The sequence below is a fragment of the Schistocerca cancellata genome, chromosome 5 (genome assembly GCF_023864275.1).
Source record: "Schistocerca cancellata isolate TAMUIC-IGC-003103 chromosome 5, iqSchCanc2.1, whole genome shotgun sequence".
NCBI lineage: Eukaryota > Metazoa > Arthropoda > Insecta > Orthoptera > Acrididae > Schistocerca > Schistocerca cancellata.
The window spans coordinates 665,285,733-665,308,833 of NC_064630.1; the positions used below are offsets into that span (position 1 = coordinate 665,285,733).

The following is a 23,101-nucleotide window of genomic DNA, read 5'->3' on the forward strand; positions in this document are numbered from 1 at the left end:
CGACAAAATTTATTACCACAGCCTATGGCTACAGTCCAGTTCTTATTGACCACATCTTGCACAGGAACCAAAAAGGGAAAATTTACCCCTCCTCTATGCCCCACCTGCTTCCCCATCCAGTGCTTGCAAGAAATGTTGTACACTACATTTTCTAGGTGAGGATTACAGATTGTTGCCAAAGCACTGAAAGCCTGTAAGTATAAGGTTTCCTACTATGTTAAGAACACGACAGCCCAGCGTGTTTTCAATAGCAAAGATAAGATCCAGTTATTAGCCAACAGTGGGGTATACAAAATCACCTGTTCTGATCGTGACAAATTTTACATCGGTCAGTCAGGCAGAGAGAAAGCAAGTAGGCTGGCTGAAGATGAACACGGCTGCAGGTTGCAGAATTATGACTCCGCATTTACTGAGCGTGTACTGAGTGAGGGTCACAACTACCAGCTGGTGCCCTGCGCACTTAGCTAACAAAGGCCATACACTCAACCTGCTGGAAACTCTGGAAATTAACAAACATCTTGCTCACAGTCCAAATCTAATCCTAAATGACCAGACACAGGTCAACACTTCCCCTCTCCTAATCTTTATATAATCATCTCTGTTGTTCATTACTTTCTACACTGACTGTTCCTACAAATCTCCATTTTCCTGTATTCAGTACGTTCTTTTGTTTTATCGAAGTTGTCTATGTATTCCATATAGACTGTAGTTTCAATAGTTAACGCTTTCTCTTACCTGGTATTTGCATTACTGTCCATGTTTAACATCTCTTGTAGTTATCTCATCAAATAGTGTTCATTCATTTAATGCAAATTGTGACATAGCCACTGTTTTGAATATAATGTTAAAATGCTGTACCACCACACTCTCAAATAGTGCATTTTCTGTATGTTCCCTCAAACGCCTCCATATTCCTGCATTTATTAATTTCTGTTTATCTTTTTGATATTACATAAGTTCCTTATGTATTCTGTAGCTGCACTGATAATTGTTTCTTCTTTTAATTGGTTTGTGTATTTTATTTTATTGTATTAGTTTCGTTTATTAATAGAAACTGTTGTGTAGGCATGCTGTTCCTTCTTTGTGTTAAAGTTTTTCCTGTCTGCTCCATTTTTATTTATGTACTGTTCAATTTTTTACTTTTTCATTGCATTATCACCACATTGTCAAAGATGTTAGTTACTGTATGTTTCTGCTTCAGTCTACATGTGTTACTTCTCTTCCGACGTTGTTTGCAAACATAGTAACTTCTTTGATAACTATACTCAGTAAATGTCAGAAGATGACCTTCTAAGCCAAAAACCGGTTAACACAATAAAAGTAATATTGTAGAACTATCTAGAATGTATTATTTGGAGATTTAATTATTAATTTTTTTGTATTTATTTCTCGATACACCCCCTTACAGAATTTCTGATACGATACTGTCGTACAGTAGTAAATATAAAGACTTACAATTGTGTGGGTGACAGTATACAATTAACTATTCATAACATTACATTTCAGCAAGCTTCAAAGTATTTTAAAGGAATGTTTCACATTAACACATAAAAATACCATAATTTATGTATAGTGATTGATTATTTATGTGTTGCACCATTTGCTACGTTATGAAATTTATCAAAATCGTTCAAGCACAGTTGCACCCAACTGAATTTTCGAGTGATTTATCTCATATTTACGTGGATGCAGAATTCGATTACTTGACAATGGACACAATTGAAAGACGATGTTGAACAGTAAGGGAAAGAGTATTTTTATAACCCGTTTTGTAGTTTCAGACTATTCTCTCTCACATTTTCCTTCCATCGAGCAACCCTATTTACTTTTGATCACAGTCGCAGTTATTTTGTAGCTTTTATTGCTTTTACTCGAGGTGTTTGTTTGGCGAAATTGTAGGTTTCTGTATGGACACATGGCCGTTCTAGATGTTTTGCCGCCATAGTCGGGAAGTGAAAAATGACGCTCCTTATGTCTTACTACCATCCGTCTACCCTATATCGGCCCCTCTCCCACACCATGAATAGCCATCGGTGCAACAATGCGCGTCTCCTTACACAGACACCTACCAACTCATTTTTATTTTGTGGGTATGATGGACTGGGCTTACCTCTAATATCTTTTAGATAAGTTGAAAGAAAAGTACAAAATCTAGCTTGCGAAAATGTGATAGATTATCCACAGGAAATAATAGCAGAACTAAAACCAGCAACAGAACCGCTGAATAAAACAGATGCTTGGCAAATGATATGCAGAAACAAATACAAAAAGAGGGACTGAAGGAGATATGCTATCAAGTCGAAATATGATCGCAAGCCAGCACATGTGCGCTGCTCCAGCGTTTGACAGAGATGAATCACCAGGGAAGAACAGCGTTCTGTTATTCGGTTTTTGCTTATTGAAGGTGTGAAACCTATTGAAATTCATCGATGAATGAATGTTAAGTACGGTGTTGCATGTTTGTCACAGCAGCAAGTCTACGAATAGAGTAGGAAGTTCGCAAATGGTGTGACTCCAGTGGAAGGTGCTCCTCGTCCAGGACAGGCACAACGAGTTGTGACTCCACAGAACATTGCAGCAGTTGAAGCCATAGTGAAGGAAAACCGCCGAGTGACACTGAATGAAATTGCAGCATGTTTACAGGTTAATCATGTATCAGCACACAACATTGTTGGTGATGTACTCCAGTTTCACGAAGTGTTGCAACAATCACAGACCCGCATTTTGAGTGTCTACCTCATCCACCATACTCATCAGACCTTGCCCCAAGTGATTTCCTGTATTTGGATCTCAAAGACGCAATGGGAGGAAAGAAGTTCCGTTCTGATGAAGAGGTACGCCATGCGGTGCATGAGTGGTTGCCCGGACTACCAAAAGATTTTTTTCTAAAGGAATTTATGCACTTTGTAAGCGCTGGAGGACTTGCATTGAGCGTGGGGGAGATTTTGTTAAAAAGTGATACAGCTTTGTACCACTTTGGCACAATAAATATTTTAAAAAATATTTAAGGTCTCGTACCAGAGTAAGTAAAGACGTATTAGAAAACTGATCCCTATGTTTCTGAAAATAATTCTATACTTTAATATTTACTTATTTTTAATTTTGTCCTCATCTGCTCATTTTTTCGCTGTTTGATTTGAAATGAGTATTTTCCGCTCTTTGCCACCCCTAAAATTTTGCCGCCTCGTCCTGCCTAATGCTAAAAACGGCCTTGAATGGACACTTCTAACTGAAGTTTAAATTGTCGCAATTCCATAAACTTTCTTTTACAATTTATTCCTCCAAATACTTAGGAGTTCCGAAATCTTTAACAAGTGACGTGTACTGCAGGGCCCCTGAGCGATAGCAGCCTCAAGGTGACCATACAGCCGTCGCAGCAACATGGCGACCAACCTAACAGCAGAGGCAGCTGTTATGGCGGCGAGACAGTCGCTGTTCGGCTGGGTGGACCACGCGGCGTTCGCGCTCATGCTGACGCTCTCCGTCGTCATCGGCCTCTACTTCGGCATCTGCGGCCGCGCCAGGAACACCGCCAAGGTGGACTACCTGCACGGCGGCAAGACGATGAGGGTGCTCCCCGTCGCCGTCTCGCAGGTCTCAAGGTGAGCTTTTACCATCTTGGAGCCTGTGTATACAATGATCAGCCGGAATATGGACATGTAACTAACAGACGGTATGTCCACCTCTGGCATGGATAACAGCGGCGACGCTCGTAGAAATTTCAGATGTAATTCTAGATTTCGTGGTACTAACTTTGGCACCTTCATGGATGTTCGGCTGCTGGGGCCCATCGTTAGGTAACGGGGTACCATAACGATTCTTCCGCCATGTTGTTGTCAATCCATATGGTCTTTTTGCTGCGGCGTTATCTTTGCACAGCATGCGTTGACGTGGTGTGTTCTGGCTGCTATCCATAAAAGTTGTTCCTAGTAGTTAGTAAAAAACTTTAAAATTCTTCTTTATAAAATCAACATATTAGAAAAAAGAAGTATATCAAGTACCCCTTAGCCTATCTGGCTAGGATTCCGTCGTCATAGTGGCCTCCTCGTACGTGTCGTCTGCTGTAGCACGGCATTCGATATCGTACCATCGGTGTACCACAATCATGCTGCCATCGATTCACATAAGTCGTTATATTCTGGATACTCATTCACAAAGTTGTTTCTGAATTATATATTAATATTTTAGGACTCATGTAAGGCAATCCTTAAACTTCGTAGGTCTTCATTATAAAATTAAATCACTATAATAAAATTAGTATCAATATACATCGTCATACAATATTAATATAGCTGAGAAGGAGAAGCAGTATTAACATTTGCGAAGATTTCTAAATAATTATTATCACAGTAAAAACTTTAGAAATTGCCGTTCGATCCTGTTTATGGTGCAGGAAAATCTCTAAATTTTCCAAGATGTCCATCATGGGTCACTTCTGGGCTACACGCAATACCCTTATATTTTCTTCTATATTAATTTCTGTGTGTTTCTCGGCATCTAGGTGTTATCCAAATAGCTATTTATTGCGTGCTGTTCCCGTGGTATGTTCTTTGAACCTAGTTTTAAAATTTCTTCCTGTCTGTCCGATGTAGATTCTTTTACAGTCTTTGCAAGTTAGTTTGTACACGTCCGATGTAGAGAAGATTTTATTTTTAAAATCTCCTATGCTATGTCTAAGGTTATTTTCTAGGGTGTTAGAGGAAAAAGCTATCGTAATGTCTGATTCCTTAAACAGTCTATTTATTTTATCCGATATCGTTCTGGCTGATAAGTGTGCATTACTCATACCCTTCCGTGAACTGTTACACTGGGACCTCAGAAACTACGATACACATGTACCAGGCGAAGATCACTGCGCATCACGAGTGGATTAGTGTCAGAAAAGAGCAAATGTTGCGGGTTTCCTGCAGACGCAGTTTTGCTTTGGCACAGATTACTGGTGCATCGCACTGTGCGACTGAAATGGTCTTCGCAAGATGAGGAAAGGTAGTGCGTAGTTAAAGTACGCGGGACGGAACGATTCTTGCGGCCATAGTGCCTTAAACTGCAGAGGTTCACTGTGAAATTCTGGCAGTATTTGGACCAAGTGCTACGTTGCATCTAGCCGTAGGGAAATGGTGCCAACAACCTGACCAATGCCGCACAGATGTGGGTCCTGGTCTTGCATCTGGGAATTCTGTATTTTCGAAAAGCTAAACGAATAAGGGGTGGGGAGGAGGGAGGTTTGCCAACGATGAGGACATTCATAAACCGGTTCGGTTCCCGAATGGCTTTCCGACAGAGGGAGCGATTTCCATCGTCTAGAACGATCGGTAGAACATTTCAGCGGTTGTTTACAGAGACTGGCGACTGTTGAAAAGTAGTGTCTTGCATGGGTGTCAGTTTGATCCACAATGCAGTATTCAGTAAGTTACTTGCCCTGCCATAACAAAATGTAACATAAGTTTTAAAGTCCCCTCGTGTATTAACTGAGAACTGCAAGGTAGTAATACATGGTGTTCGGTAATTGCCTTGCATACCTCTAGGGTTTAGAGAAGACACATAGTACACAGTACTCGGGATAGGAACCTTTTCTACTCTAACTAGTCAGCCACCCCCGTCTTTAAGGAACGTGATTAGGTGTCACTCAATGCATTACCTTCGTCTGAACCAAATTCATTTGGGTAACAATTCCAACGAAACAGTAAAGAGACTTCTCCATTTACCAGTTTAACAATTCTATCTGTAGTAAAGCTAAAAAAATACGCACTATATCAGTGGCGAACACAAACGACTATTACAGAATTGAGCCTACGTATCACTTCGGGGAATCTGTCTCCATCTCAGCTGATGTCTCGTCAATTTGTCGTGCGTTGCCCGGAACTTGTGTCAGCAGATCATCCTTCATCTCTACAGGAGTCTCGTAAACGGGAGAACAAAAGAAAAGTTCAGTGAACATCCCTGTTGCCATACATCGGAAATCAGCGTGCATAAAAACATTATGCGATTCACTAAAATAGTACCTATCATCTTTTCTACTGTGTTGCATACCATAATCTTAAAATCCAAGACATTGGCTCTTTCACTGAATAAAAATGCCTGTATAATGGTAGCGGTACGATTATGGGTATACATTTCTACTCTACTACTGTGTACTGCGTACCCTCTAAAAGTCCTAGAAACTTGTAAGCGATATTTCCAAACAACCTACAGAGTGTACCTTCCAAAACACTTTACTCGAAAACTGTACCACGACGTTTGGTTACACTTTCAAGGATCATTAGTATTTAATCACATTATGTGGAATTTGGAGAACACAAATTGCAGGAAACAAATTGACTTCCTAAATTCAAATGAGAAGATATACTATCGCTGAATGGAGCTTCGAAAACTGAGCAGTTTCTACCTCGAAAGTTCAGTGCGTTGGCCCGATTGGTTAACGTGATTAAAATCACTGTAGACACACGTGTTGGCGAATTTATCATCGGTTATGAAAATCACGAAAATCTTATCAATCAGATGCAAAAACATAACTTTTTAATTTCGAAGTGTAGAAACTGATTAAATTTATATTTTACCATTTTAAATTAAGTTCACAAATTTTTAATTCAGTATAATATACCCAGCTACAGCTTATTACATAAGATCGCGTCTAACTGTTCCAGCTACCTAATTCGTTTTTTCCGTGGTCTGTGGACTGAGAAGGGAGGATGAGACCTATTACAGTCATGTAGCTTTTTGGGAACACGCTATAGCCAACGTGTGTCTACAATGATATTCAACGGGAGATTAAATGAGAAACTGAACACGGAAATCAGGCCAGCAGGTGCCAGCTGCTGAGATTCCTTTCGGCAGTCAAATTCCAATTTTGAAGTTACAACAAAGCAGAAACCGCTTTGAACAGCGTTTAGAGTCAAATATAAACGTGTTATGCTCTAAAATACACTCCTGTAAATGGAAAAAAGAACACATTGACACCGCTGTGTCAGACCCACCATACTTGCTCCGGACACTGCGAGAGGGCTGTACAAGCAATGATCACACGCACGGCACAGCGGACACACCAGGAACCGCGGTGTTGGCCGTCGAATGGCGCTAGCTGCGCAGCATTTGTGCACCGCCGCCGTCAGTGTCAGCCAGTTTGCCGTGGCATACGGAGCTCCATCGCAGTCTTTAACACTGGTAGCATGCCGCGACAGCGTGGACGTGAACCGTATGTGCAGTTGACGGACTTTGAGCGAGGGCGTATAGTGGGCATGCGGGAGGCCGGGTGGACGTACTGCCGAATTGCTCAACACGTGGGGCGTGAGGTCTCCACAGTACATCGCTGTTGTCGCCAGTGGTCGGCGGAAGGTGCACGTGCCCGTCGACCTGGGACCGGACCGCAGCGACGCACGGATGCACGCCAAGACCGTAGGATCCTACGCAGTGCCGTAGGGGACCGCACCGCCACTTCCCAGCAAATTAGGGACACTGTTGCTCCTGGGGTATCGGCGAGGACCATTCGCAACCGTCTCCATGAAGCTGGGCTACGGTCCCGCACACCGTTAGGCCGTCTTCCGCTCACGCCCCAACATCGTGCAGCCCACCTCCAGTGGTGTCGCGACAGGCGTGAATGGAGGGACGAATGGAGACGTGTCGTCTTCAGCGATGAGAGTCGCTTCTGCCTTGGTGCCAATGATGGTCGTATGCGTGTTTGGCGCCGTGCAGGTGAGCGCCACAATCAGGACTGCATACGACCGAGGCACACAGGGCCAACACCCGGCATCATGGTGTGGGGAGCGATCTCCTACACTGGCCGTACACCACTGGTGATCGTCGAGGGGACACTGAATAGTGCACGGTACATCCAAACCGTCATCGAACCCATCGTTCTACCATTCCTAGACCGGCAAGGGAACTTGCTGTTCCAACAGGACAATGCACGTCCGCATGTATCCCGTGCCACCCAACGTGCTCTAGAAGGTGTGAGTCAACTACCCTGGCCAGCAAGATCTCCGGATCTGTCCCCCATTGAGCATGTTTGGGACTGGATGAAGCGTCGTCTCACGCGGTCTGCACGTCCAGCACGAACGCTGGTCCAACTGAGGCGCCAGGTGTAAATGGCATGGCAAGCCGTTCCACAGGACTACATCCAGCATCTCTACGATCGTCTCCATGGGAGAATAGCAGCCTGCATTGCTGCGAAAGGTGGATATACACTGTACTAGCGCCGACATTGTGCGTGCTCTGTTGCCTGTGTATATGTGCCTGTGGTTCTGTCAGTGTGATCATGTGATGTATCTGACCCCAGGAATGTGTCAATAAAGTTTCCCCTTCCTGGGACAATGAATTCACGGTGTTCTTATTTCAATTTCCAGGAGTGTATCTATAAAGAAGCATCACTACTAATTTTAAAAGAATCTTAATATCTGAACTTTCAAAATGCCAAAATAGCTAACGAAACACAGAAATGGCAGAAAAAGATATGTTTTCTGACTAAATTTAACGTATTTTTATGCGCATCACTTATTACACAAAAATGGTGTTCATTTCATTTCGTATTAACAAATTCGTATTACCAGATCTGCAAGAATATATCATGTTGATAGCCCATGCCAGGAAATCTGAGATTCATAGTTCTAGTCATAAATTTTTACTTAAATGCGTTTCATGCATTAGAATGTACTGTTTTCGAGAAAGCGAAAAGGCAACCTGTATTTTCTGTAGCTTTTCGTAGGGGCCGTAATAAACAAAAAGCTACACTCGCAACAGCATCGAGTGAGCCCACTACCCTAAGCCCTCCCCCCCCCCTCCTCCCTTAAAACAGTCAAAGAATTAAATGAGTATGTCGCAGTGGACAGAAAAACCAAAACAAGTTTCTTTGGAACATTTTGCGCGAATTTTACAACGATTTGTAGACAAGTCAGTTCGTTGTCACTCAAGGAGACGTGCAGGCATTCAATCACCTATTGCTTTGGTAACCTCTCTTCAGTATATTTTTGGAGACTGTCCTAGGAGAATCTTCTAAGGGATACATGTAGTGTATGGTATCACATATCTATACCACCCGATGAGGTTAAAGTTGACAATAGAGCCGCAAGTTTCCTTCAGACGCTGACAACGGTCGTGCAGGATCCAGGAGACCCAATGGAACACACCTGCTGAGCCATGCCTTCAGCGGCTCCGTGACACGAGCGCCCTCTGCCGCCGAGTATATAGGACAGGTGGCGACAGCCTCACAACCCACTCGCACTTGGAGCCTCTTTACCACGTGCTGCTATGCAGATGCTGTCCAGTTGCAGCTCCAACTCCAGCGCTCATACTTCAGTTTATAAACCTTCATCCTTGTTGCTACTGCATTAGTAGTACTATACTTCTTGCTGTATTATTTGCAACGAGTCTTTGTACACTTGGAGAAATGGAAGTTAAGTAAATCTACTGTTTACCATGTTAACTTGTTTGCTAATTATTTCTGTACCTGTCCATCTTGTCCAGATCTCCTAGGATGACAGTAGCTGTTCCACTCTGTAGCCCGTCTCTGCTTAGTGTCATGCTCGAAGTTGTACACAACGTACTGGTATTATTCATAATATTTCATTCACAGAGGTTTTCCTGAGGACAACTGCGAGCCGGCTGGGGTGGCCGAGCGGTTCTAGGCGCTACAGTCTGGAACCGCGCGACCACTACGGTCGCAGGTTCGAATCCTGACTCGGGCATGAATGTGTGTGATGTCCTTAGGTTAGTTAGGTTTAGGTAATTGTAAGTTCTAGGGGACTGATGACCTCAGACGTTAAGTCCCATAGTGCTCAGACCCACTTTAACCACTTGAACAACTGCGAAATAATCAAGGAATGGTCGATAGTTCAATCTGAGTCCCAGAAGCACATTAGTGCACTTTGGGAAGTGTGTTTCACACTCTAGAAAGTATGATTCTGCACATAGTCTCCGTATCACAATCATCATCATAAAATCTCTTTGAAGCTGCATGGTAGTAAAGTTATTAGTTCTTACACATCAAAACAATATTTACTGCTGGTAGTGTCAAACAGTAATAGACAATTGGTTCTATGAAGCAGGCTTTGATCTATATTTACCGGAAATCAGGATGTATGATAAAAATGTGTACCTGTCGTCTGAAAAGATAGGAAGGAAATTTACTAATTTCACTGATTAAGTCAAGTGGAAATGGTTAGCTCTGTATGAAACGATTGCTTCAGGCAATTATTACGGGTAGTATATAACGTGGACGCGTAAAAGAAAATTGAAAATCTCGGCTGTAAACAACGGCAAGGGGGTGATGATGAGAAAAATGTTACCGCACGTGGAACAGTAGATTTTAAAGAGTCCACGATAAACGGAGAGGTGGCACCTCTCAGTTAAGATTTTCGTTAATAGCAAATTTTTCTGGGTGTGTCCAAGTAAACAGTGGTAAATGCCAGTAGTAGTAACACTTGTGGTGTTTGTGCCAGGAAAATGCTTGTCATGGACGATTTGTGCTAATCGGCGGATGATGATGATGATGATGATGATGATGATGATATGTAAGACTCTGATACTTAGTTGTATATTGTGCTGAAAGATTAGATTTTGAGGCTCTTATACTGTATAACTACAACAATTGTTAATTCGATCCTTAGTACGATTCGGACTTTCTATCTAAATCTGCTTGTCTGAGAGGTATTGCAGTAATGTTTCATTAATTCGCCAACAGTTTTAAGTCAACTCTAACCCATGTTAAGTGCACTCAGTTTGCAAATAAAGTATGTTAAGTATCAGTTAACGAATTTTTTAGAATAAGTTTTCGGTGGAATATACCATCCTCAAAAGTATGTCGTTTCTAGATATACACATTAAGAAAAAAGAAAAGACATACCAAGAAAGGATTATCCGAACTGGACGCAAATCGGTAGATATGATGTACGTTTGCAGGAACACAAATGGTTGCAATTTCAGAAAGCTGCACAAACTGAGCAAATCAGTAACAAGTCGGTCTGCCTCTGGCCCTTAAGTAAATGGAAATTCGGCTTGGTATTGACTGATAGGGTTGTTGGGTGTCCTGAAGTATATCGTGCCAAATTTCGTGCAACTGGCGCTTTAGATCTTCAAAGTCCCGAGATGGTTGGAGGACCCTGCCAGTAATGCTCCAATTTTTCTAAACTGGGGAGAGATCCACCGATTTGCTGGTCATGGTAGGGTTTTGCAAGCACGAAGACAATCAGTATAAACTCTTGTTTGGCGCGGCCGGGCATTATCTTGGTGAAATGTCTGCCCACGATCGCTTGCAATGAAACGGGGCGCAGAATATGGTCGACGTAGCGCTGTGCTGTAAGAGCTCTGCGGATGGCAACCTAAGGTGTTCTGCTATGAAAAGGAAAGGCACTGCAGACCAACACTCACAGCTGTCGGGCAGTACGGCGGACAACAGTCAGGTTGGTATCCAATCACTGTCCAAGGCATACTGTCATACGATGTCTGCTAAAGTTTTTGTTCGACGGCTGTCTGAGTAACAATTTCCGTTTAACCAGCATAAGTGGCTAGCGTCATCAGAGAATGATCCTACTTTGCTCATAGCGTTGAAGGAAACAATCAGACTTTGATTACATTCTATGAACTTTAGTACTCCTCATAATTTGTGACCATGTACAGCTCTGTACTCTTGTAATCATGTGGGAAATGTTATGCGCCTAATTTGTGGAACAATGTTCATTTCCTACCAGCTGTATTCTGCTTGCTTTTGGAATTTACGCAATCGCTAGTGCATACGACACAGCATTGACCTGCAGTTTCCCTGTCGATTGCGTGTAAAGATTCTCAATTGACACTAATTTTACTGTATAACAAAAATAGGTTGAATTTTTTAGTATTCTCGAACTTTTGTGGGCGGATGTTAATTATAAAATATAGTGAAGCTATAAACAACAAGATCATTATTTTTGATCAGAAGGTAATGTAAAGTCATTAGGCAATGTATCTTGTTTTTCTGTATATTCCGGTCACCACTTTTCTTTTATGTTCGCATTTTTTTCAACAGTCACATATCTGGTACCACGCTGATGGGTGTACCTTCAGAGGTCTATCTGTACGGCGGAGTCTACACGTGGATTTGCGTTACCATAATTCTCTTCTCTATAGTCACCAACTTCATCTTCCTCCCCGTCTTCTATGAGCTCCAACTCACATCAACATACGAGGTAAGTTTCTCAAGTGTTCTGTGCAGAAGAACTGCAATGTTCCACGGAAGAATTCTAGATGCGACATAGAGAACTAGCATTGTGATTAATATCTGTTTCCTAACTACGAGCTGTTATGTTCTTCTTTTCTGTAGGTGCGAATGTTAAGGAATATCTAAGCTAGTCTCAAAACATATAGTGAATACATGTTTCCAAACTGCCGTTGGACGAAATTAGTGTATTTGATGTGATTAAAGCCATTAGACTTTGTTAGATCACAGGCATATTATCCATTATGCTCGTTAACGCCGGTGGTGCAGTTCATTTTCTTTTCCAGTTATGTTTGTTTCACTCTAATATGTAAGTGTTGATTGCAGAGGTAAAGAGGATATTGAATGTTGGTTGGCAGCGGCAAAGAAGATTTTCTGACGATGAAAAATTTTAAAAATTTAACTCTTAGAAAGTGATTTCTGAATGTATTGGTTTAGATTGTAGGCTTATACAGAAGCAAACTTGGACTATACGCAGTTCAGACAAGAAGAGGATAGAAGCCTTTGAAATTTGGTGTTATAGAAGGATGCTAAAGAACACATGGGAATACTGTGTGACTAATGAGAAGGTACTAAGCCGAAATTGGGAGAAAAGAAATCTGTGGTATAATTTGAAAGGAGCGATCAATTGATAGGACACAGTCTAATACATAAAGAAATTACCATTTTAGTATTAGAGTTAAGTGTGCGGTGTAAAAATCGGAGAGGAAAACAAAAAGATGAACAATGTACGCAGGTCAAAAAGTATGTGAGGTGCAGATAGTCTGAGATGAAGAGGCTTGCACTGGGTAGAGTTGCATGACGAGCGGCATCAGACTAGACTTCCGAGTGAAGATCACAACAGCACCAACAGTAATTGTGAATTAAAATCTTGTGTTAGTAACAATAGTATTTAGCGTTAAATGTCTGTTTCGTTTTCACTGACATTTCAGGTTTCAGAAAGGAGTAGTTGGATATAGACAGAGGGAGTAAAGTTTCTTACAATACAGCGAAAAAGCAGAGAAATGAGTATTTTTAGATACCACACACATTTTGTCACTACATGCCGAACGTCGCCACTAAACTATACTAGATGTATGATGATATGCGTTAGTTTAAGTTCCCTTTGCAATTTAATTCATGTGCATCTCGTAACCACTAATATTCTCTGTCCACTTAGTCTGTTGGTGTTTCAGTATCTGGAACGTCGCTTCAGCCGAATCATCCGTGTTGTGGCATCAGCTTTGTTCACTCTCAGCCTGGTGCTACATATGCCGCTTTACGTCTACATGCCAGCCATTGCTCTCAGCCAAGGTGCGTAGATGCACTTGTACCTTTATAAAACAATGACTATTTCAGTAATTACATTTTGAATGCCTCTCATTTAGTTGCCATTTCCTCCACAACAGAAGAACGTAATTCTGTGGTACTCAGGTTTCAGTATTCTGTGAATCGAAGGATTTGTCAAAATCTTTCTGCATGTACTACCAAGATATTTTATAAAATACTTAAAATCTTAAACTTCAGGAATTTTCACCTTTTCATACATGTTGCGGAAGCAATCCTCATGGTGTAGGTTTAGCTGGGGTACCTCAGTATATTACTTTTCTAACACTGTCTTAACGCCACCAACGAAAAGCATACCAACATCAATACACAGGATGACTACAGGCTCCTGGCGTCTTTGTTATCAGTAATCCCGGAACGACGGCCTGAGTGTGATTGCAGAAAGAAAGAAAGAAACAGAGCATGTAGAAGTGTCATCTACTTTCTCCAACAAACACAGGAAAAAAAAAGCCTCACACAAGCCTGTCACTGAATCATGTGGGCCGCTGGTTATAAGCTACCCAAGTAATCACGACTGGTTTTATTTTGCTTCCCTCTTTCTTAACACCGACATGTACTGTTTTTGGGCCAACAAATTCTAAGAAATTTTTAATGTTAGTGTCTTATGACACCGTTGGCAAAGCAATATACTGAAGTACCCACTTCTTAGCTAAATTGTCTAAGCCCTGAGAGTAGGAGGACACTGCCAGTTCTGGGCACTTTCCAGGTGACTAGCACCTGAGAGGAACCTGCCAGATTCCCTACATGTTTCGTGCAGGGGAAGGGCTGCACCTGTGACAAGTTGACATCGTCAAGCTCCATTCTTGCCTTAAGCGGATTCATGTTCTTGGAAATAACCTTATCAGAGAACTTCTAACCCAACACACACACACACACACACACACACACACACACATACATACACACATTTAGACCTCCCATTCCTTTCGGATCATTAAATCTAAGCTGCTAATTGGTATATAACCCAGTCGGTCATCTCAATCTCAGTACCCCACCTGGCAATGAGTAAAGTTCAGTATTTGTATACCACTTGGTGCAAGGCACAATGGACCCTAAAATTGAATAATTCCACATATAAATTTTCTGCATTATTTATCAATATACACGTAGCATGCTTGTTGCCATTACTGATCCAGCTTAGAGGTTAAGCTGTACTTGACATCGACAGCAGTTTTATCTTCGTACCCCAGTTAGTGCAAGATACAATTGAACCTTAAATCAAATAACATAATGTTATTTACATGTCTAAATTGTTCTATAGTAGTGCCAGTAAAATGGGACTCTCTTATTGCCACTGCAGTTGAAACTTAACGCTTGAGGCACACTCCACAATGAGTAAATTTCGATCCATGTCCCCTAATTGGAGTAAGCCAAAATGTGCCCACAAATTAAGTGCCATAGAGTTAACCTCACATCTAAATTTTCTGTAATGTTTATCAAACTTTTTATGGGTACTGACACTACTGCCGTAAAGTATGTTAAGAAGCATCTAAAACATATCTATGGACTGTGAAATTAAGTGCCAATGCTATTTCCACGTCTACATTATCTGTATTATAGATCTACAGCAGTATAGTACACATGTGGCTAGAACAATACACTAAGCAGGCAAGGCAGTAATGCTTGAGCGTTTCCCTTTGGCTTAAATGACACCGTAATACAGTGTGTACAAAAACTTTCATCACCTGACCAAGAATCACTGTAGGGGTAAGACGATAATGCATCGCGTTCAATCTTAGAAAAGCGTAGTAAACGTTATTGAGTAGAAAGTATGTTTTTTATTACTTCTAACCTTCTATTGGAGAGCGTGGTACTTTTTTTTATTTACTAATTGTATGATGAAAAGAAATACTTATGTAAAACATCTGTGGATAAATGTTCGCAATCAGAAGCTTGTCCGATCTTACATCTCAAACTCTCGTTCCCTGATCCATTTCATCACTTCACTTAGTGTGTGGTGAATATCCATCTTTTTCCTTTCTATGCTCGAAGAGGACAATCAGCAACAATATGGAGGATTCACTGTATGCAGGTACCACGTTCACAATCTGTAGAACTAATCCATAACAACATGTGAAGTAGATAACCACATCTCCCTTGTCTGTTTAAAACCCAGTTCATAATCCTTCATTGACACGTGTGGAAATCAAATCTTTGAATTCCCATGGAAGGGTTCTCGACTATATATTGACTGGTCTCACTGGATTTCCTATGAAGTTGACGCTGTAAGACGACTAAACTGCGCGCCAGGAGGGTTTCCTTAATTTCAAGTGTTGATGTTCTGCTTGTAGAACGTATCGATGAATGGGCAACAGAGGATTCTTTTGAATGTGGTTCCACACTTCCAGGAAAGATTCTGATGTGATGATATCAAAAGGATTTCCGAGGCGATTAAGCAACATTTTTCGGGGGAGGAGGAGGAGATAACATCATATTATACGCTAGATAAATGTAAGGTTGGTTAATATAGCTTGTTTTATTTCCCTTCGGTTATATTCCACTTTCTCACAGAAATGAACTTTCAAGGAAGGTTGGTTGAATCGGGGGAGGAGATCAAATAGCAAGGTTATCGGTACCTTCAAATTAGGTAAGGATGTGGAAGGAAATCGGCAGTGGCCTTTCAAAGGAACTATCCCACAATTTGCCTGAAGCGAAAACCTAAATCAGGATGGCTGGGCTTGAACCGGCGTCCTCCTGAATGTGAGTACAGTGTGATAACCAATGCGCCACTTCCTCAGTTTATGGAAGGCTGTAACCCATGTCAATGGGAACTAAAGGGCCGACGTTCTATAAAAAAGTTTGCAGACTTTATCTTCTTTCCTTTCCATAATCAGCTACCACATAACAGCAATATCTGTAGGATGGTAGTCGACCTACGTCGACCTACGACACATTATTTATGCGACACTTAAAAAAATAAGTCCGAAGTGTTTTGAAGAAATCAATTCGGAGTATCACTTAAGCTGCATACTTTCGTACGGCTCAACTACGAAATCCACCAAATATGATACGTTAACTTCGTAAAATCATTAACATGCCGGCTGCTCAGTACAATGAAGGACAATGTTTTTCACAGTGGAAAGTTTCATCTTTTGTCACAAACGAAAATACGATACCTGGACCATGATAAAATAGCACTTAAAATTATCAAAATACGTAAAAATCTCTTCTACAACAGTACAAACCACAAGTGGTTGGCTTATCACCACTACTGACGTGGCCTACAGGTAAAGGTGCACTTGGCAGCAAAAATTATTCAGTTTTCTGCCCCATTGGTGCAAGGCACAATGAAGAACAATGTTAAATATTCCCACATCTAAATACGTTTTCCATATCATGAGCGCTACCACAATTATCATATGACTAGTCTTGCGGTGTTAATTATGAGTGTACACACCACATGAATAAGAAAATTTTCTGCTTGTATGAATGCCAGTAGGCATGAATCAACCTAATTCGTTTTAGGTGCTTTTTATATGATATCTACAGAGATAGGGTATTAAAAATTGTCGAACATTCTGAATGGTGGTAGTACCCAGCAAAACAAGATAAAAGTCCAGTAAACATAGGAATTAAAATGCGTACCTTAAGAGCTATGAGTACTGAAAATCTGTACATTGAAGAAACAATGATGGAAATAAAATAAAGGTTCAGGAAGGGAATCAAAATTCAAGGTGAAAGTATATCAATGATACGATTCGCTTATGATATTGCTGTCCTAAATGGAAGTCAAGAAGAGCTACAGGATCTGACGAACAGAATGAACAGTCTAATGAGTATAGAATAGGGATTGAGAATAAATGGAAGGAAGACAAAAGTAATGAGAAGTAGCAGAAATGAGAACCGCGAGAAACTTATTATCAGGACTGATGGTCACGAAGTTAAGGAATTCCGCTGCCTAGGCAGCAAAATAATCAATGGCGGACGGAGCGAGGAGGACACCAAAAGCAGACTAGCAATGGCAAAAAGCGACTTCCTGGCCAAGAGAAGTCTACTAGTGTCAAGCATAGGCCTTGATTTGAGGAAGAAAATTTTGAGAATGTACGTTTGGAGCACAGCATTGTATGGATGTGAAACATGGACTGTGGGAAAACCAGAAGAGAAGAGATTCGAAGCATTTGAGATGTGATGTTACAGACGAATGCTGAAAATTATGTAGACTTTTAAAGAAGGAATGAGGACCATCTGCGCAGAATCAGAGAGGAAATGAATATGTGGAAAACACTGACAAGGAGAAGGGACAGGATGACAGGACTTCTCTTATGACGTAATAATTTCCATGTTATTAGAGGGAGCGTTCGAGGGCAAAAACTGTAGAGGAAGACAGAGAGTGGAATACATCCAGGAAGTAACTGAGGACGTAGGTTGCAAGTACTACTCTGGGATGAAGAGGTTGGCACAGGAGAGAAATTCGTGGCGGGCCGCATCAGATGTCAGAGGACTGATGACTCACATATGCATACATCCTCTCAGCACACGTTTTATCCGAGACAACCACATTACACACAGCACACGATCATCAGAAATGTTGGAGAATTCAAAGAATTATCGGAGCTTTAGTGCGTGTTTTCCATTTCTGCTTGCAGTCGGAATGTTTAGAAGTGCTACTGTGGTGTAGGTACCGCTCTTCAACCTCTGAGCAGTATGTCATCGTCCAACAACTCTGTGTGATATGATCGACTACCTTGAGCGGTGATATGTACACGAGGTCCCCTCCTTGTACTTCCCCAACAGCTCAGCGATCAGATGAGATTTGAACGTCGGTCAAGAAGTTTAAAGTCTTCGTAACGCTTTTCGAATCCATCTTGCTCAAATCATAAGAGATTGCAGATAGCATAGTATTCTCCCCCGGGCTTTCTGCTGTTGACGGACACAGTCTACAAATAAACAGACTATCATGTCTGATGAAACCGAAGTATTAACCCAATGAGTCTCTCTACTGGGATTATGTCATCAAAGTTGAGATCAAAATGTGCAACAACAAAGTTTAAACGGGAGAGCGGCTTTATCCTTAGCGGTGCATGAAAGTCAACGGAGGAATAAGCTGAAATAACTGACCGAATCAGCATCGCTGCTGAAGATCCTCGATTACAGACAAGAAAATAATTTTGGGTGCATACGGAAGTTTCGCGACTTCGTAACATCTCCATGGCATAATTCGGCTGACTACAAGCAAAAGTACCACCACAAGGTATAATAGGATGACTGTCCTGATGATGACGACAGAGAAATTCGTTGAAAGCTCCAGTATACATGTACATCTAAGGTGAGAAGGAAACAGAGCCAAGTTTCGCGACTTTGTGACATCTCCATGGCATAATTCGGCTGACTACAAGCAAAAGTACCACCACAAGGTATAATAGGATGACTGTCCTCAAGATGACGACAGAGTAATTCGTTGAAAGCTCCAGTATACATGTACATCTAACGTGAGAAGGTAACAGAGGCATTTATTCACTGACTACCGCCTGCAGTTTTCAACACATTGTTTGTGTATTTTATTTATTCGTTTGAAGGATAATCAGAGTATTTTTATATTCCAGGCGTGACTGATGTGCAACCTATATGACATAGAACAATCGAATTCCTCGTATTAAATGAGATGATAATGGTCATCTGAGTATCATCTAAGAATTGTGTTAGCATTTTACGAACTACAAAGGAGATTCAGACGAAACTATCGACAGAGATTAATTTCATTACACCTTTACCACATGAAATTCTTTACCATCCCTCACCTAAAACATAAAGCGATATTTTAGGCAGCAATCGTGGTACCCTATTACATTTTTTGCGTTCACAGCCGTTCTAATCCACAAGGCACTGCATCTTACTAAATCTGTAGTTAAATGTCGAAATTCGTTTTACAAATACGTAGGTTCATGTTCGGCGCTTAATGTGGTTACATCTTGTAAATATTGACTAGCCCGTTGTGAATCAATCAGACTTTGTGATAGCTACACACATAACCAACAAATATATTTTCCAGAAAACTAATTTATCATTTATGAATAGTGGAAAAAGACACCGTGTGAAGGTAGCAAAATTCAAACCTCTGTTTTATTCGTTATTTAATAGCAGCTCTGTTCTGCTTTACTTGCAAGAAACGGTTGAATATGTAATTAAATAGTATATTTTACATTTCTCTCTTTTTAGTTTCTGGAGTGAACGTCCACTGGATCACACCGCTTGTCTGCGTGATATGCATTTTCTACACTATGTTGGTAAGTAAATCCATTAAAAGTACGCAAACACTGATTTCTGTTTAGAAACTATGGATAACTTGCTGGTATCGCATCTTTAATGCAGGGTAATATACACAGAAAAGTTGCATCGCAGGAAGTTACAATGTGGACGCAGTGATGGTTCTCAGGACCGTCGACACCTGTTATACGAAATACAGGCTGCGCAAAATAAAACTAGTCCGGAAAAAGCAATGTACTACGAAGGAATTATCCGAGTGGGGCAGAAAAAGGTAGATCTGATTCACATGTACAGGCAAACAAATGATTACAATTTCAGAAAGAATGGGTAATTCATTAACGAGAGAGAGGTTCACTAGCTGAGCAAGTTCCTAACGCATGGGTCCACCTCTGGCCCTTACTCAAGCAGTTTATTCAGCCTCACATTGATTGAAAGTGTTGTTGGAAGTCCTCCTGACGGATATTGTGCCAAAGTCTGTCCAATAGGCGCGTTAGATCGTCAAAATCTCGAGTTGGTTAGAGAACCCTGCCCGTGATGCACCAAACAAAGTTGGGGAGAGATCTGGCTACCGTGTTGGCCAAGGTATGGTTCGGAAAGCACTAGGAAAAGCAGTAGAACCTCTCGCCGTGAGTGGGTGGCCATTATTTTGCTGAAATGTAAGCCCAAGGGGGCATGCCATGAAGGGCAACGAAAAGGGGTGTACAATGTCGTCGACTTATGCCTGAGCAGTAAGGGTGCTGCGGATGACAAACCGAAGGAACATTGATTTGTCATTCCGAACAACACCGGCACTACAATAGCGTATTTATGCGCTAACACTGGGCAATCTACTTTCAATTAAAATGTCTTCCCTGTACGGGAATATACATAAAGGATACACGCGTACAGGTTGTAGGTACATGGTTGACGGCGTATGGAAGTTTGGGTCTAACTGTGAAGGGTGCTCGGATAGCCTACTGGTAAGGCGACTTTCCGCGACAAGCGGGCTACTGGCAGATTAAATTGTCTTTTGTTTCACTAACAGTTTCTTCTTCACAGGTGCTTTCAAGAGAATTCCTTCCTATGGGGATGAAGACTCCCGTGTAATTCGTGCTCAGTACTCCTGCGAAGTTATTAAGTTATTTCGGGGTTGAGTCCCAGTCCAGCACAAACATTTACTGTCGTCACTCTATTCCAAAGCGGACGGTCGTTCGTATTCGCAAACTGCTAATCCATTTCATGTATTTCATAATGGCTGTAGTCGCTGTCATGTATGTTCCTATGGACTAGCTTGCATGTACGAGGGCACATTACATCGTAATTCTGAACATCTAAGACACTACACATCGTATGGCACTCCGGACCCTCAGCCCTGGCTGTCGGGCTGTATGGTGGGCGACAGTCAAGTAGGGGCGTATCCAGACACGTCTTTGATGGTCAACGGGTCTCAGCTGGAAGCGGAACTCCCACTGAAGGCAATTCTAGTCCACTCAATGAGATTCGGGCCCGTAATGGCTTGTTAGTGTACGGAGACCAGTGGAAGTTGGCACAAGGGGTTCCCAGAACGCATCTTTTCTGTGAGCCACCTATTAATGGCCCTTGTGGTCGCTGAAGCACCCGTTGAACGTCACAGTGATGATAATGATGAAGCCGGACCTCTGCCTCTGTGATGATTGCTCGGAACTCACGTTCTGCCGTCTCTCTAGGTCGACCGCTGCCGTCTCGATGCTGTGTTCATCCATTCCTGCCAACATAGTGGCATCACTCCTACTCTAACGTCGAGCGATTCGTCATTACTTCAGTCAGCTTCTTTGAGCCCAACTATACGTAATCTCTCAAAATCTGACATCTGCGTATACTGTTCGCGCGTCTGTCTGTGAGGCGTAGTTAGTGTCCAACTGAGTACGTGGAGTGAAATCCGTAAAGACTTTATGCCCTGGTATCGGCATGTCCCTATTTACTATCTTTGCTAGTTGCAGCGTAACACATTTATCTACCGGCCGCCAAAGTTTACAGTTTTGCGTTTCCCGTCTGTACCTGTGTGAAAATCAATTTGAGACCAATTTGCAAAATTTCTTTCGGACACGTCCGAAAGAACAGAAACCACATATGTAATTAAGGCGAGACTGGCCTTTAATCTCTTCAGTGCAGAGGTACACGACGCTGTAACTCTTGATGGAATCGGCGATACGCAGTGAATTGGACGGGTGCTCCACGTCAGCAGTGTGTGGATAAGGTGCGAATTTGGGCTTGATAGGAGGCGTGCTAGGATAACCTGGTCAGCTGTGATGACCACTGTGTCCGATTGGATTAGTGGTCAGGGGATCTGCGTAGTGAGCTGGAGACCCTCGTTAGTCCCGGAGTGGCACAAATTTTCACTTTTCCCCACTGATGTCATTAATTCCCTTGTGTCTTAGTGAGCTGGTTGTTATGGCCCAGCGTCTGGAAACAATCACCAGGGAAACAGCGATACTGCTCGGCTGTTCAGTCGCTACCATGTATGGAAGGTGGTTGTGGATGGGTGAAACCACGAGTAGCTTACAAGGCCTCGCCTCATCACAAAATGTGGAAGTCAGTGGCTTGCTCATTCTGGGAAGCTAAACGGCTGTGTCTGGAGGATGTGACAACAGAATATCATGATGGAATTGACGCGCTTCGGGGCATACATAAAATGGTTCAAATGACTCTGAGCACTATGGGACTTAACTTCTAAGGTCATCAGTCCCCTAGAACTTAGAACTACTTAAAACTAACTAACCTAAGGACATCACACACATCCATGCCCGAGGCAGGATTCTAACCTGCGACCGTAGCGGCCGCGCGGTTCCAGACTGTAGCGGGGCATACATATATCATGCATTGTTGAACAGGATGCTCCTCGGCAGATGACCACTACCTATTTCCAAGTTGACTCGATGTCATCCGACCGCAGTGGGCATGCAATCATCTAAGATTGTACCGTGCGTCAATAGAAACGAATCGCCTGTTCGGATGAACAACGTTTCTTGCTACACTAGGTCGATGCTCGTGTACGGTTTCACTGTCGTCCAAAGGAATGGGAGCTCGAAATGCAAAACGCGCCACGGACGAAGAGACAGGTGGGGACAGTGTTACAGTATGGCGGACCTCCATTTGGGCTTATATGGGACCTATAGTAGTAATCAGAGGCACCGTGGCAGCTGTAAACAACGTGGACATTATTCGTTCACTCTTGAAGTCTTCCCTGACGGTAGTGACATCCTTTGACATAATAACTATTCGTGTTACAAGGCCACAGTTGTGGCACAGTTGTCTGATTAGATTTGTAGTGAAGGTACAAAATTCGCAATATCTCTGACGCTATACGGCACCGTGTTTGCGTCCACAAACTGCCGATCCGTAACTTAGGGGAACTGCGTGATCTGTGCGAAG

General features: G+C 42.1%; 1 protein-coding gene across 1 annotated transcript in view; it reads left to right on the plus strand.

Annotated features, from left to right (window-relative positions):
* The window catches only part of LOC126188298 (sodium-coupled monocarboxylate transporter 1-like), a 111,478-nt gene that overhangs the window by 38,100 nt on the left and 50,277 nt on the right, over window positions 1–23,101 (plus strand). Inside the window, exons 2-5 of the mRNA XM_049929884.1 lie at window positions 3,331–3,602; window positions 11,993–12,152; window positions 13,357–13,474; window positions 19,664–19,731. Coding sequence (XP_049785841.1) covers window positions 3,382–3,602; window positions 11,993–12,152; window positions 13,357–13,474; window positions 19,664–19,731 — 567 coding nt within the window. The 5' untranslated portion in view covers window positions 3,331–3,381. The remainder of the gene's footprint in view (window positions 1–3,330; window positions 3,603–11,992; window positions 12,153–13,356; window positions 13,475–19,663; window positions 19,732–23,101) is intronic.